Source organism: Enhydra lutris, unplaced genomic scaffold (assembly GCF_002288905.1).
Source record: "Enhydra lutris kenyoni isolate GAN:26980312 unplaced genomic scaffold, ASM228890v2 scaffoldscaffold12, whole genome shotgun sequence".
NCBI lineage: Eukaryota > Metazoa > Chordata > Mammalia > Carnivora > Mustelidae > Enhydra > Enhydra lutris.
Window position 1 is genome coordinate 52943959 of NW_019154096.1, and position 14167 is coordinate 52958125.

At 56.3% G+C, this 14167-nt stretch overlaps 1 protein-coding gene across 5 annotated transcripts in view; it reads left to right on the plus strand.

The window, feature by feature from the left end:
* Positions 1–4589: 4589 nt before the first annotated feature.
* Positions 4590–14167, plus strand: part of LOC111145099 (paired box 2) — a 78141-nt gene continuing 68563 nt past the window's right edge. For 4 of the 5 annotated variants that reach the window (XM_022499736.1, XM_022499738.1, XM_022499737.1 and 1 more), the window contains exons 1-3: positions 4653–4695; positions 8189–8357; positions 9168–9365. In XM_022499736.1, the coding sequence (XP_022355444.1) occupies positions 4653–4695; positions 8189–8357; positions 9168–9365 (410 nt within the window). Of the gene's footprint in view, positions 4696–8188; positions 8358–9167; positions 9366–14167 lie in introns of all 5 variants that reach the window. The other variant, XM_022499740.1, reaches the window with a different exon arrangement.

Below are 14167 nucleotides of genomic sequence, written 5' to 3' on the forward strand. Positions count from 1 at the left end.
GGTGGCGGTGACTTCCAAAACCGGGACTAATTCAGGAAAGGAGCTCGGCGGCGAAGCTGCTGCTCTGCTCTACCTTCCCCTCTTCCCTCCTCCGTTTCTGCTTCTCATCCCTTCGGACTAGTTTTCTCCCCCCTTGGTTCTAAACAGCTTTTTTTCCCCCCTGAACTTTAATGCGTTTAATTTGGTCCGCGCAGTGGGGAGCATTTCCTAGGGAGATACATTTAATTTCGGAATTTCTAATCCCCTCCCTCAGAGGCCTGGCCCTGGCTCCCTTTGCCGCTCCCCAGGAGGTGGAAGGAGTGGAAGGAGGAGGACAAGCCCAGGCCAAGGGGGAGGAGCCCGGCTGGGAAGCTCCCTGGCTGCCCCTAGCCTCCTAGGGCCCAGCTGCCTGCCCAAACTGCTCCAGGTCGGGGTGGAGGTGCAGTGAGGGGTGAGTCTGGGCTCTGGGTCAGGGCTCTGCCTACAGCCAAGAGGTAGCCACCCCTTTGCCTTTCCTCACCCCGACAGGAAGCACTGGGCCAGGGAACGGGAAACCAGAAAAGGAGCAGAAGGGTGGAGAAGAGAGCTGGTGTAAGTGGGGGAAGCGGACAGGGTCTACACGAGCACTTCACTTCATGCACAGTCTGTCCAGAAACGCATCTGGTAGCTCGGAGCACTAGTCATGCTTGGCTTGGGATGCCTGTGCGTTTGTCCACTTGGGGTGCAGGGGAGGAAGTCAAGGGGGGTCCTGCTTCTCCCACACCTACACCCCGGGGGAGCAGATCCTGGACTGTGAGAGTCAGGCCAGCTGCAACTCAGCCGCCAGAAAGGAGGCAAGGGTTGGGGCAGTGGGAGAGCCTGGCAGGGAAGGGAGCGGAGAAGGCGAAGGAACGGAGATCCACAAGGAAGATTTATTGGGCAGATCAGATGCACAGAGGCGGCTAATGAAGCAAATCCCGAGATGGGTATCAGAGCAACTCCCCAAAAGTTTATTTGCCTTTAAATTTCCGCAGGGAGGCGGGCGCCTTGTTTGAAGTGTAAATGCCCCTAGGTTGGGGGGTGGAAGGGCCGCTTTGAAAACACCAGAGAGAAAAGGTTCATTTAGAGGCAGACGGGAAAAGCAACCAACCCTGACAGGTCGGAGCCCGGGTTGTGTTTGGGGTTGGGTTGTTTTCTTTATTTCTCTTTCTTTTCCTCTTTCCTCTACTTTCTTCTTCCCTTTTCCCCTTTCTTGCTTTTTTTTTTTTTTTTTTTTCCTCCTCTACTAGACTCTATAGAAAAAGAATGGGAAGAACAGGAAGGGGAACATCAGAGGGAGAGGCCAGTGCCTGGAGAGAAATCTATAGGCCAGCTCCGGAGCCAAAGGAGAAGGAAGAGCCTGGGCTAAAAGCATTTCTAATCATCAGGGATCATTGCTCTTTAACTTTCTAGACCCACGAATGGGCTGGAGCTGAGGAGGAAGCTGCCAGGGGCTGGATTGGAGGGAGGATGAGTGTCCAACTAGTGCAATGCTGGAGAAGGGGTCCCAGGAAGTGGGGGTGACCAGGGTGGGAGTGATTCTGGGACCTCAGAGGCCATCTGGGAAGTGAACTGTCACGGAAGGGTCTTCACTCCTTGGGGGGTACATGGGAAAGATAGGTGTGCGAGTATAACTTGTAGCACACTTGTGCATTAAGTTCCCCTTTCACAAAATGTGACATCCCTCTTGCCCAATACATGGAAATGCCTGTTGTCTGCATCCACACTTCTTCATAGTATGTGTAACATAGAGATATGTCTAGCTGGGTCTGGAAAAATCAATGAGTCTATGTGTGTGTGGGGGGGGACTGTCTACAGTCTTATTCCTCCTGTAGTTCCGACTCCCCAAGACTTAACTTTCTGGACCAATGTAGGGAAACCTGGGGGCAAAGGGGTCCTTGAGTTCTGAGCTCCTTTTAATAAGGATCCTTCCCCTGTGCCTTTCCCTCCACCCAGTCTTGGTTAATTACCTTCCTGAAGGAAGCCCAAGGCTGTACCAGGTAATACAACCTGAAAGCTCCTTTCTCCCAAGCCTGGGAGCCTTTCCCTTAGGCTGCCCGGACTGTGTTTTCTTTTTTTTCCCCGCTCCCCACACAAAGTTAGTGCGTGTACGTGGGGTTGGGAGGCCAAAGCAAACCCGGGAGCGCCATCTGCAGGTCTCTAGAGGAAGAGACTGACCTTCGGGGCTAGACCCTGCGCCTTCACCCTCCAGCCCCAGGGAACTAGCCTGGCCGCCCACGGGAAGAGGGAGTGAGGGTTGGGAGGGAGGGGGCTGGAGAGAAGTTTGTTTTTTTGTTTTTTGTTTTTCCCTCCCAAAAGTTACTCCGCAGGTGGATTAAGCAGATTAGGCTCCGGAGGATCCAGGAAGGGGGAGGGCAAATGTCCAGCTGAGTCAGCCCCCTAAGGAGTGGGTGGTTCAGAATCCTATAGGATTGAGCCTGGCTGGATCCCCGCCCGAGGATTAAGGGCATTCTGAACACCCCCCCCCCACCCCCTGGGTGCAAGAGGCCCAGTAGAAGTCTCCTGGCTGAGTGGGGTGGTGTGTCCCCCAGCCTAGCTGCTGCCTGGGCACTGGCCAGCGGGACGGCGTTGTGAGGCTGCGGCTCTTTCGCGGACGCCAGGGTCTGCAGTCAGGGGCCAGAGGCGCCCCGAGACCAAGCAGCAAGAGCGGAGCGCGGGCTTCCCTGAGCCGCCCTTTCGCAGACCCAGGGAAGGGGGGGGGGAGGGAGAATGAGGGAGAGAGAGTTAAAACATCAGCTGAAGTGCCAAGATGATTTATGAGACGAGGGAAAATATTTCATAAAGATCTCCCGGATATTCTGTACTTAACCAGTTAGGAGACAAAGGGCTTCTCCTGCCTGGTGCGTACTAGGGGACCCGAGCGAGCGCGGACGAAGGCTGCGGAGGCTGGGCCAGCGGCTCCGGCAAGAGCGGGGCCCGGCCGAGCGCGCTGCGCCTCCTGCGCTGCTAGCTCGGGATCCGTCAAGCTGGCAGCGGGCGGCGCTCAGCCTCGTTCGCAGCCTCTTCTCTCCAGCCGGGGAGAGCAAACCTCGGCTCCCGCGTCCTCTGCCGCCAGCGACCAGTCGCTCTGCACTGTCTCCCTCCCCAAGCCCTTCTCCCAGGCCACCCGAGGGTCCAGAAGCCAAGTCCCTGGCTCTCCCACCGTCCGCTGGGTCCCACTGAGGCAGGTGGGTCCTCGCTGGAGGTCTCCAGCTCCATCCTAAACCGAGCGTTCTGGGCTACCCAGACTCTTATGGCCAAGGGGACGAGGGAAGTCCTCCGCGCAGCTGCGCGTGGAATGAGAGAGGACAAACTGCCGGGCACTTTGCCCCTGAATGAGAATTGGGGGCGCGTGGGTGGGGAGGCACCTCAGGAGGGAAAGGCGAAAGGGAAGGACCAGAGAGAGGAAGGAAGACTCAGGAAGGAACGGAAGGGAACTCAGAGCTGAGAGGAGGGGGGTTAAGACTAGGGATGCGGACTGGGCTCCGGGCCGCGTGGCCCACGCGGGCACTGGCCGGTGGATGGCAGGGCTAGGTGAGTTGGGACTGTGAGCCTGGCTTCCGAGAGCGGCGCGCTCCGCGGCACTCGGTCGTTGCCTGAATATTCATTAGACTGGCCGCTCTTTATCCTTATCTAACGTTTATCTTATCGGCGAGTTTCGTTTCTCAGTGTAGTTTTAATCCCGGGCTCCCCTTTCCCCTCCCCCTGGCCCGCTCCCCTCCCTCCCTCTTCCTTCGCCCGCTGCTTCCTCCCTCCCTCCCGTTTCCCCCTCCCCTACCCTCCCCTCGCCGGCACCGGAGTGACAGGCGCGGGGCCCTCCTCGCCAAAGCTCGGGGCTCCGGCGCTGGCGAATCACAGAGTGGTGGAATCTATTGCCTTTGTCTGACAAGTCATCCATCTCCCAGCGCGGGGAGGAGGAGGGGGTCTGGAGGGGGCTTTGCAGCTTTTAGAGAGACACACACCGGGAGCGGAGGCTCCAGTCTCAGGCCGAGTCTTCTCGCAGCCGCAACCCACCTGGGGCCAGCCCAGTGCTGCCGGCGCTGCTCGGCTCCCTCCCTCCCTCCCGGCCCTTCGGCCGCCGCGGCGTGCGCCTGCCTTTTCCGGGGGCGGGGGCCCAGCTCGCGCTCTCCCCTCCCGGAGGCTCCCGCTCGGACATCCCGAGGATTGTTACTTCTCTGCCAACTTCGCCAACTCACCGGCACTTGGAGCGGCCCGGCTCCCCTCCCGGCGCCCTCGGGCCGCCCCAGCTCCTCGCCCTCTCCGACCGCCGCCTCTCGGAAGACCGAGTTCCAGGGCAGTGAGCGAGCCACGTCCCCCCTCCCAGCCTCAGCCGTAGCCTCAGCTGCCGCGCGCGCCATGCGCCCCCAGATCCCCCCGGCCCGGCCCGCCGCCCCGGGGCCGCTCTGCTGACCGCCCAGCCCCGCGCCCCGACGGTGGGAAGTTGCGGTCGCTGCGGTTGCAAGCTCCGATCCGCCCAGGAAGCGTCCCCGCGGGGAGCTCACCGCGGCGTCCCCCGCCCGCCCCGCCACAGCTGGGTGCCCGCTTACCTCGCCCCCCTCCCCAACGTCCCTCCCTTTTCTCCTCAAGTCCTGAAGTTGAGTTTGAGAGGCGACACGGCGGCGGCGGCCGCGCTGCTCCCGCTCCTCTGCCTCCCCATGGATATGCACTGCAAAGCAGACCCCTTCTCCGCGATGCACCGTGAGTACCGGCGCCCGGCTCCTGTCCCAGCTCGGGGCTCCCCGTCCTAAACCTCTGCCGTCCTGTCCCGGCGCGGCCCTGGCCCCCTGCGCTCAGGTCCCATTTTGGAGACTGCGCTGTCTTCTCCAGGCCCCCCCTTTCGTTATTCCTCTTCCCCTCATTTTCCAGCGTTTTAAAGCCTCCAGTTTCCCTCTTCTGCCTTATGTCACCAATACTTATCCCTCTACCTGCCTTCCTACTTTCCCTGGTGCCCATCACCTGTCTTCCTTTCTTCCACCTCCTCCTTCTGAGGTCATCAATCCACAGCCCCCAGCCCTGGCTCTAGCCATTCCACTCCCTGGTCACCCTCTTGCCCTGGACTGGGAGAATAATTGGCAGGCAGTTTTAGAGGGGTTTGTGTTGTGTTGTTTTCTCTGTTCTCTCCCTCTCCCTGTCTCCCTCTCACCTACCTACCTCTCTCTCTCTCACTCTCCCATCCCCCCCACCCTCCATTCATCGCTACCTTTCTCAAACTTGAGTGTACTTGTCCAGGAGGAGACTCCTAGCTCCGGCAGCTTCAGTGTCAGGACAATCAGGCAGAAGAATGTGGGGGTGGGGTGCCCCCAACTGACCCTCAGCTCCCAGCATCTCCAGGCCCTGGCAGCCTAGCCAGGGTTTCTTGTGAGCTGGCTTGTAATAGTTCCTCTTCTTTTCTTTCCTCCCTCCTTCCTCTCTCCTTCTCCTTCCCCTTCTCTTCTCCTTGAGTTGGGAGGCTGAGACTGGCGGGACACGGTGGTCATCTTTCTCCACCTCTCCCTGAGAGATGCTCTAAAAACAAAGAAGGGTTCCAAGGAGAAATCGAAGTCATGAAGAGATGGAGTAGAGGAGCCTGCCAGGCGGCCCCTGGGCAGAGCCAAGCTCTGCTTGCAGTTCTGGAAGCTCTTTGCTGGCCTCCCACTTCATGGTGAAGATAGTCCAGCCAGTGACCTGGCCAGTGGGTAGTCAAAGAGGGGGAAAATGAGGGGAAAAGAACAAAAGGAAGGCAAACGCCCAAGCTGGGGAGAAAGGAAAGAGAAATTTTGAAAAGGTGGAAGAAAATAAAAGAAAGAAAACAGAAAGGATGTTATCCAGGAAAGAGAAGGGGAGAAAAAATGAAAAAAGAGGAAAAGAGGAAATTATTTTAATGAAATTTGAATTTATCTAATTCATGTCCTATGTCTTTAGCTTGGAGAACAATTCAGAGTTTTTTTTTGGCAGTCTTTTTTTTTTTTTTTAGATAAATAGATTCTAAATAGAAAACTTCTCCTCTGTAGATTAATAATTGAGGATGATTTGTAACTTTTCACCGGGAAACTTTTTTAGCCCTGGCTTGGATCAGTGCTCCAGAAAAGAGAGCCAAGGAGGAAGACCTCTGTTTTTCTCTAAGCTTATAATTAGCATTACAGGGGTGAGCTTAAAAAAAAAATACTCCTGGGGTAAAATATATTTTTAAAAATAATTTCCAAGTACAGGTAATCCGAGTCAGGAGCCTCCGGCCGCCGCTGGTCTCCACCAGCTGAGCCAGAAATCCTGTCTCCTTTTCCGAGCGAGTGGAACCGGGTCCTCTCGCAGTCTTCGCCCAGCCCGCCGGCCTCCCTGCCCGGCCGCCTCTGCTCTCGCTCTTTGGCCGATTCCGTGGGGGATTTGCTGAGTCCCAGCCGCCCACTGGGTGTCACTTTGAAACCCAAAAGGGGGCAAGGCGTGCTGAAGGTGGTCGGAGGAAGGGAGAGAGCGCGGCGCGGGCGGGCGGGCCAGCAAGCAGCAGCAGCCCGAGTCCGCGCCGGCGGCAGTGGCGCATTCCAGGCCCGACTGAGGGGCGGCTCCCGGCCCGAGGCCCTGGACTCCTGTCGGGCCCCTTCCCATCCCCTTCCGTTAGATTGGGGACGAGGGGCCGGGCCCGGAGCCCGGGGGAGGCTGAATTATTCATCTTTAATCTGCCCGCAGCTGCCGCCTTTTCATACCGGTAACGCGAGTTCTCCCGGGGCCTAAATTATTGATGGTCGGGGTTTGGAGGGAAGGGAGGGGTGAGGAGTGGGGCTAGAGGTAGGAAGAGTAGCGGGAATGAGAGGCAAAAATAAGAGGTTCTAGCCTCCCCCAGCCTGCAGATCGGAAGCCTCTCCCCAGGGGTTTCACCGGCCCTTGCTCTCAGTACCCCCAGGAGGGGATGGGAAAGAAATGAGCTGAACCCAGATGTTCCCGCTTTCTCCGAAAGTCGCCTGAAGCCAGCAGGACCCGGGCTGCAGGTTCCTGGCCAAGTCAGGCCCGCCACTAGAACTCTGCGCTTGGATTGCTCAGGAACTGCGGCTCTGGGTGATTGCTCTGGGTGCAGGATTTCTAGACTGCTGTAGGCCAGGGAGAATGGGGCGCTGCGCAGCATCCTCGGGCCTGATATCTGGTGACCACTTTGGCTCCGAGGTTGGAGGACCCCGCTGGAGACCCTGCGCCCTCCTCCTGGCCAGGAGAGCAAATGCCCTTGCTTCGTGGTGTCCTGGGAGGTTGCCGAGGTCTAAGAGGTCGGAGGGACGGGAGCTGGCTCTGGCTGACAGCACGGGGTGTCCTGTGAGCCCTCAGCCTGTCTAGGCGACCTGCACCATGCTACCTAGGTGAGGCAGTGGCTTCCAAGCCTGGCTCAGGGCGGCAGCCTGTATTCTCTGGCTGCTGCCCATGGGAGCCCCGCGCGGCAACCGGCTGCTTCCCCGGCTCTGAGCATGGACACCGGACCCCTGCGTCTTCAGCCTTCCGTCCTCCACCTGGCTTTCTTTGAACTTTAGACACTAGGGATTCAAGTGGGAAATATGACCTCGAAATATCTAAAGATAGAAAACATAAAGGAAAGAAAAAATCCCGATCGAAAGCCAGAATAAAACAAAAACAAAAACACAGGGAAGGAGGCAGGAACACCAACTCTGATTAAAAATAGATACAAGAGGTAGGGAGCAAAAGGAGGGAGTCAGACATTTAGCCCCTCTCTCTGCTCAGAGCCCTTTTGTATTGAGTCAATCGGTCCCAGACCCCACGCCCCAAGTTATCTGCCTCCAAGCCCTAACACACACCAACGACTCCCCCTTGCTTGCGGCTCAGGCGGGATCCGCTTGGCCCTGCTTCTGCTCTCTGCTCCGCCCTTCTTTTCCTCTCCTACATTCTTTCCTGCTGGCACTAATTCCCCCTCTGCCCTCTTCTCACCCTGCTTCTCTATTCACTTTCTCCCTTGAGAGGTGCTGGTCTTAGAGCCGTGTTCTTCCCTGCTCTCAGCCCTGCGTCTGCGTTTCTGCGTCTCTACGGCCCGGCCCGTGGGTTTCAATCCCCAGTCGCCCTGCATTGCTCGGCAGCGGCAGACCACCGTTCTGCTGCGCGTCCCAGATCATGCCCCTCCGCCCTGCCTACTCCCTTTGCACGTCCTGGGCCGCGGACCCTGACTAATGGCCGGTCCCTGCTGTGTGTGGGGTGTTGTGTTTTTTTTCTTGTCTCTCCCCAGCAGGGCACGGGGGTGTGAACCAGCTCGGGGGGGTGTTTGTGAACGGCCGGCCCCTGCCCGACGTGGTGAGGCAGCGCATCGTGGAGCTGGCCCACCAGGGGGTGCGGCCTTGCGACATATCCCGGCAGCTGCGGGTCAGCCACGGCTGTGTCAGCAAAATCCTGGGCAGGTGAGGGCCTCAGAGCCACCCCTGGGAGAAGCCTTGCCTCCTCAGCCCGAGGGCCTGGGTCTCCAGACCAAGGACTTGGCTCAAAGTCCAGGATGCCAGTGGGAGACGGGGTATCTGGATACTGGGGGGAAGCTAGAGAGCTGCTCCTTTTGGAGAGAGTACTCAGGTGGTGGCCACGGGCCCAGGAGTAAGGGTGGAGAAGGGTCACTCAGCTCCTGCCCAGCTTTAGGGTTCTTGAGAAGAGGCTGCCGGATCCCAGACTTCAGACAGGGAGGGAGTCCTCTCCAAGCAGAGTTCATGCAGACTGGGGGGCTCAGAGGAACAGGGTGGGGAGCATAAATGGGTCCCCAAGAGGAAAGTAAAAATCAGCGCTGGGGAGGGGACAGGAGGGTCCTGGTTCTCACCAGGGCTCCATGCTCAGTAGGAAAGGGCTGGAGGTGGGGGCCTCAGCCCTGGTGGGCCTGGAGGCCTGGAGGCCTGGAATCTTGCTGTTCCTCCTGTTCTTTCTAAATAAAAGGCCGGGCTTTCAAACTCCCAGGGGCACCTATTCCCGCTGGTGTGCTCTGCTCTCAGTCCCCAGCATGACTGTCTTCCTGGAGGGAGTGTCCCTCTCATCCTCCCCTTCCTCCTTCGGTCCATCCCTCGCCCCAGCCAAGCACACCCTCTGGAAGCTGGCTCAGCCAGGCTGAGTCTTTTCCCTCCACGCTGCTGCCTCGGGTGGGAGCGTGGCTCCACCGCCCTGAAGCCTGCAGCCTCCCTGCCCCCTGCCATGGCCTGTTCTCGCTGACCCCGCCGGCCTTCCCGGCGCAGGTACTATGAGACCGGCAGCATCAAGCCCGGAGTGATTGGAGGTTCCAAGCCCAAAGTGGCGACGCCCAAAGTGGTGGACAAGATTGCTGAATACAAGCGACAGAACCCCACCATGTTCGCCTGGGAGATCCGAGACCGGCTCCTGGCTGAGGGCATCTGCGACAATGACACCGTGCCCAGCGTCTCTTCCATCAACAGGTGAGCAAACCAGCCTTCTACAGGGCGGGACTCCAGCTCCCAGCTCCTGCCCATCAGGGTGTCTCCCAGCTTGTGGTCTCTGTTCTTTCTCCGGCCCCTGCCTGCGCTCCAGGCTCTCAGCCCCCGAAGTCCTGAAGTCCTTCGGGCAGGGAGAGGAGACCTGGGAGGCAGAGAGACAGACAGACAGACAGAGCTGTCTCCAGCTCAGGGCTGGGTATTCCCTGCCAGGCTTCTCCCGCCGGCGTCCTGGAAATGAATCCAAGTGTTTGTGGTAATTAAGACTCCAAGATTACGTGCCTCGGTATCTAGAGACAATCACAGCCTAAGCTGAAAGCCTTTAAAATGACCAGTGTCTATTCATCGCTTCCAAACAGACTTCCCTTTCTAAAGGCATGCTCCCTTCCCCAGGGGCAGCCGCCTGTCCTGGCTTCCCCACCCTCCCTGCCAACTCCCACAAAGCTTGCCTCCCAGGAGCCCAGGCCTTGCTAGCCAGCTCCGCACAGATTTCCGGCCTATAAACACGAGTGTCCAGGCCTGAGAGCAAACGCTAGCCACCAGCCAGCAATTGGCAGGGAGCAGAGGAGCTGGACATGGAGTGGGACACCAGGCAGGCAGGGAGAGCTCTAGACCCCCAGGCTCCACTTTGGGATGCGTAGGGCTAGGGAGAGGTCTGCGCAGTGACAGGCTCAGGCACATGGGCCGACACAGGCTGGAGTTGTGCAAGGTAGCCTCCCACTCCCCAAGCCACTCCAGCCTGCTCTCTGGGACAGTACGCATGGACGCTCCACGTGTGTACACACCGTGCAGGTGTGCAAATTAGGCCTGTGTCAGCTAGAGCAGGCACAAGGAGCAGTGGGATGCAGGTACCCAGGATGGCTTCAGCATCGCAGAACTGTACTATCTGACATCAGCAGAGACCCTGTACAAGTTCCAGACAGCTTGGCCAACCTTTCAACCCCTGCCCCCCATTTTAGGGCAGCTTCCCAAGTGAGAAGAAGGCTGAGGGTTTCATACCCTTGTTATTCTTTGTATTCTTCATAGACTCATTATCAGGACAACTAATAATTCAGATGGTGCCTTTTTCTGAAACTGGCATCACGTATCAAGTTTTTTTTTAAAATATTTTGCAAATGATATGGAATTATCCCAAATCATCCTGAAAACAGCAGGTAAAATTAGCTGGTAGAATGTACCTTGGCTAAAGAAGATTCCCTCTGCCACACTCGTGCTGTAACGTACTGCGAGGCGACCCCAGAAATTATCCCAGTGTGTGCCATCTGTATTAAAATGGTTATTCAGTTATGAACAGGGTAACATAATACTGATCAGCTAATTATACACCCTCCGAAAACCCTCCAGCTCCCCGGGCCTGGCTCGCTAGGTACTGAAAGCATAGCGGTTTGACATTCAGACACCTTCGAAGGAGCTGGATTAAGACTCTGGGTGGTTTGGGAGCGGAATGTGTCTTTTGCATTTAAAAGCCAGAGGAGGCTGGGGAAGCTCTGGGGCTGGGACAGGATTGGTGGTTAGGAAAGGGCAGGGGACGAAGCATTTGTTTTCTGAGCCATCTGGAGATTCAGCCTCTTGGCTGTCTGCTGGTCGTGGGAGCGAGCTGGCACAGAGATCTGCATGATGAGGAACGATGTTGATGGGACTGGGCGCTGGGGTCCTGGGGGACAATCAAGAGAAATGCTTGTCATCAGTGGTAGGATTTGCAAGGCTTTGGAGGACCCCAAGACATGCACAGTTAAGGTGGTCTGTTTTTCTTGACGGCTGGAGGACTGGAAAAATCAAGGCACTTCTGGGGCCAGCATCCCTTACCTCCCATGCCCCCACTGCCTAGAACTCTGCCCTTCCTCTCCCCAACGTACACCTTCACTGGCTCAGATGTTTTGGGGACCTGACTCATGCAGGAGTTTGGGAAAGCTCATTCTGAAAAGCCACAGAAAGCAGGGAACAGGTGACCCCAGGATTGATCTCAGAAGCCTGGGGGTGCACTCCCCAGCCCTGGGGGAAAGCAGAGGGGTGGGTAGGGAGTAGGAAAAGAACGGCCTCAGCTTGGTAATGATGACAGCTATGGAATCTGCTCATCACGTGGAACCCCACCACCTGAGGGGCACCAAGGCTTCCTTTGGGTGTGTAGAAATGGCCCTCCATGGGCAGCTGTTGCTGGAGATGGAGAGGGAGTGGGAAGAGAGGAACAGGGAAGCCACTGGCAGCATGGAGAGCCAGCCCTGGGTCTGTGACTAGGCTTCCCGGCTTGCTTTGCCGACAAGGAGCAGTCAAGGTATTCTTGATTTCGCTCTGGGACAGTGTCCCACCATGGTTCCAATTTGGGAAAGAATTCTGAGGGCTTCCCCTTGTGCTGCTGAGTTGGGGCTGGAGGGATGTGTCTAGGCCCGCATGTCCTCGGCTTCATCCCTGTGGGTGCTTGGCTCTGAAGGGGGAAAGGTTTATCTGAGATTTAGTTTCACCCTGAAGCCTGATAAAGGCGGGATGTTTCTGTCAGCATTGGTGATTTCAGGAACTTTGTAAATTTTTACTCACTATAGGAAGGGTCTGGAGATTTTCCTCTGTGCAGGAAGTGTGGTGCCTCCGGGTGGTTCTTGAGTATAGGGCCTTACTGTTGGTGCGATGCCCACTTGTCTTTGGTACTTTTAACCGTCGTAAGGGTGTGTGTGTGTGCCGGTGGCTGGCAAAAAAGGAAGTCCACACACGTTCACCCACCTGAGCCAAATTGTGAGTTGTTTTTTTTTTTTCGTCTTCTCCTCCCAAAACAGATGTTGTTGCCACACTTGAAATGTGCTGCTGTGGTTATAAACGAAATTGCCTCCATGCCTTAAAATTGGTTTTGATTTTCTCTGATCCTGTCGTGATAAAGGCTTGGACATCCCGTCCACGTACTCCACTGGTAAATCCTCAGAGAAATACCTCTCTGAGTCAGCGGAGTGGGTCAGGGATGCCTCCCAAACACACTCCTGTCTCTAGAGACCACTGTTGAAAATCCAGGGGGATGACTGGATTGCTTAGTCTGTGGAATTTCTGTGACTCAGTCTCGATATTGGATTACTGACCGCTAAGCATGGAGTTGCCCGCCTCTCAGCTTAATTGCCGTCCCTGTAGTGGACCGAGGTTTATAAACAGGTGACTTGAGACTGAAACCTGGTGGGGGAAATGGCCTGGGGGCGGGGCGGGAAGAGATGGAGGGAGATCCATGCTACTGAAGGGGGAAAAAGTCACCCAGTTATGTCGCTGAGCAACTGACCAGGCCAGAAGGGATTTCCTGTTTATATGCCAGCGTCTTCTGATTTGGCCGTTGCTGTGGGCAGAGATTAGAGTTCCTTTGAAAGAATCAGTACAAACTCCAGGTAGAGTCTAGCGTTACCAAGGATCCCCCGAGGGGGATCTCTTAGAATGAGCCAACGGAAAGGCCATTGCTCTCTTAACTTTTCCAGCCTGCCCTACACTCTTGGGATCAGGGCCTTCCCTGCCCCTAGATCTTTGGAGTGGACTCTTCCAGAGTCAGTTTCTCACTGATCACCTGCTACCCACGCTCTCCCTCAGCCTGTTTGGCTCTAAGTAAGCATGTTCATTTTCCCAGTGGTGACAACACTGGCTTCCAGGCTGCAGCCCCGGTGTTATGCAAGGATTCCATCCTGTGTCATTCGAGGGCCTCATCAGAGGTCTGGCAGTGGGGTGACAGTAGTGGGTCAGCTGTTCATTGGAAGGCCAATCCAAAGAAGCTGGGAATGCTGAAGATATGTTCAGGGCTGGAGTTTATGTCTCTTTCTCTGAAACTCAGGTTCTAGAACATTGCACATTTGACTCTTAGACTCTTAGACCTGGCTTGGCATGAATCTGGGCCAGAAGGGTGGCTTTACCTGCCACATCTCCATGCCCTTGTAGCTGTTGGGCTGTTGGTCTCATGGCAAAGAGCCAAGGCAAGTTGGTGGACTAAGAAGGAGGCTCTGTCCTTAGAGGAGGAGGAGAAATAAGGACAGAGAACTTGCCTTCTGTGGCCCGGGGCCTACCAGACTGGGGGCCACAAAGAGCAAGCAGATGCACCAGATTCTGTCTGAAGAGGCTTGTTCACCCATCCTTCCCCAGAGAAGGCTCTCCTGCTGCCTAGATCACCCATCACTAGACTAACATGGGAACTGGGTACGACTGTTGATCTTACTTCTTCAAATGAGCTGGAGCTGTCCTCTTGAAAAGCCATTTTTTTTAAAAAGATTTTATTTATTTATTTGACAGACAGAGAATACAAGTAGGCAGAGAGGCAGGCGGCGGTTGGGGGGGGGAGCAGGCTTCCTGCCGAACAGAGAGCCCGATGCGGGACTCAATCCCAGGACCCCTGAGATCATGACCTGATCCGAAGGCAGAGGCTTAACCCACTGAGCCACCCAGGCGCCCCTTGAAAAGCCATTTTTAAAAAAAGATTTTACTTATTTATTTGACACAGAGAGACAGACAGTGGGAGAGGGAACAGAAGCACAGGGAGTGGGAGGGGAGAAGCAGGCTTCCCACCGAGCAGGGAGCCCGATGTGGGGCTCGATCCCGGGACCCTGAGATCATGACCCGAGCCAAAGGCAGACTCCCAAAGACTGAGCCACCCAGGCACCCCTTGAAAAGCCATTTTTGTTCCCTTAGTTACAAGAGAGGGAAACTCCTCCTAACTAACTAACTAGTGTCCCAACTATTTTGAGAACTCAATAAAACAATCACATCAAATATGAAGAGGCATAAATCTTGTGTCTGCACAGGTAACCTACTCAATTGCTTTTATTATCGTTCAGGCTGCC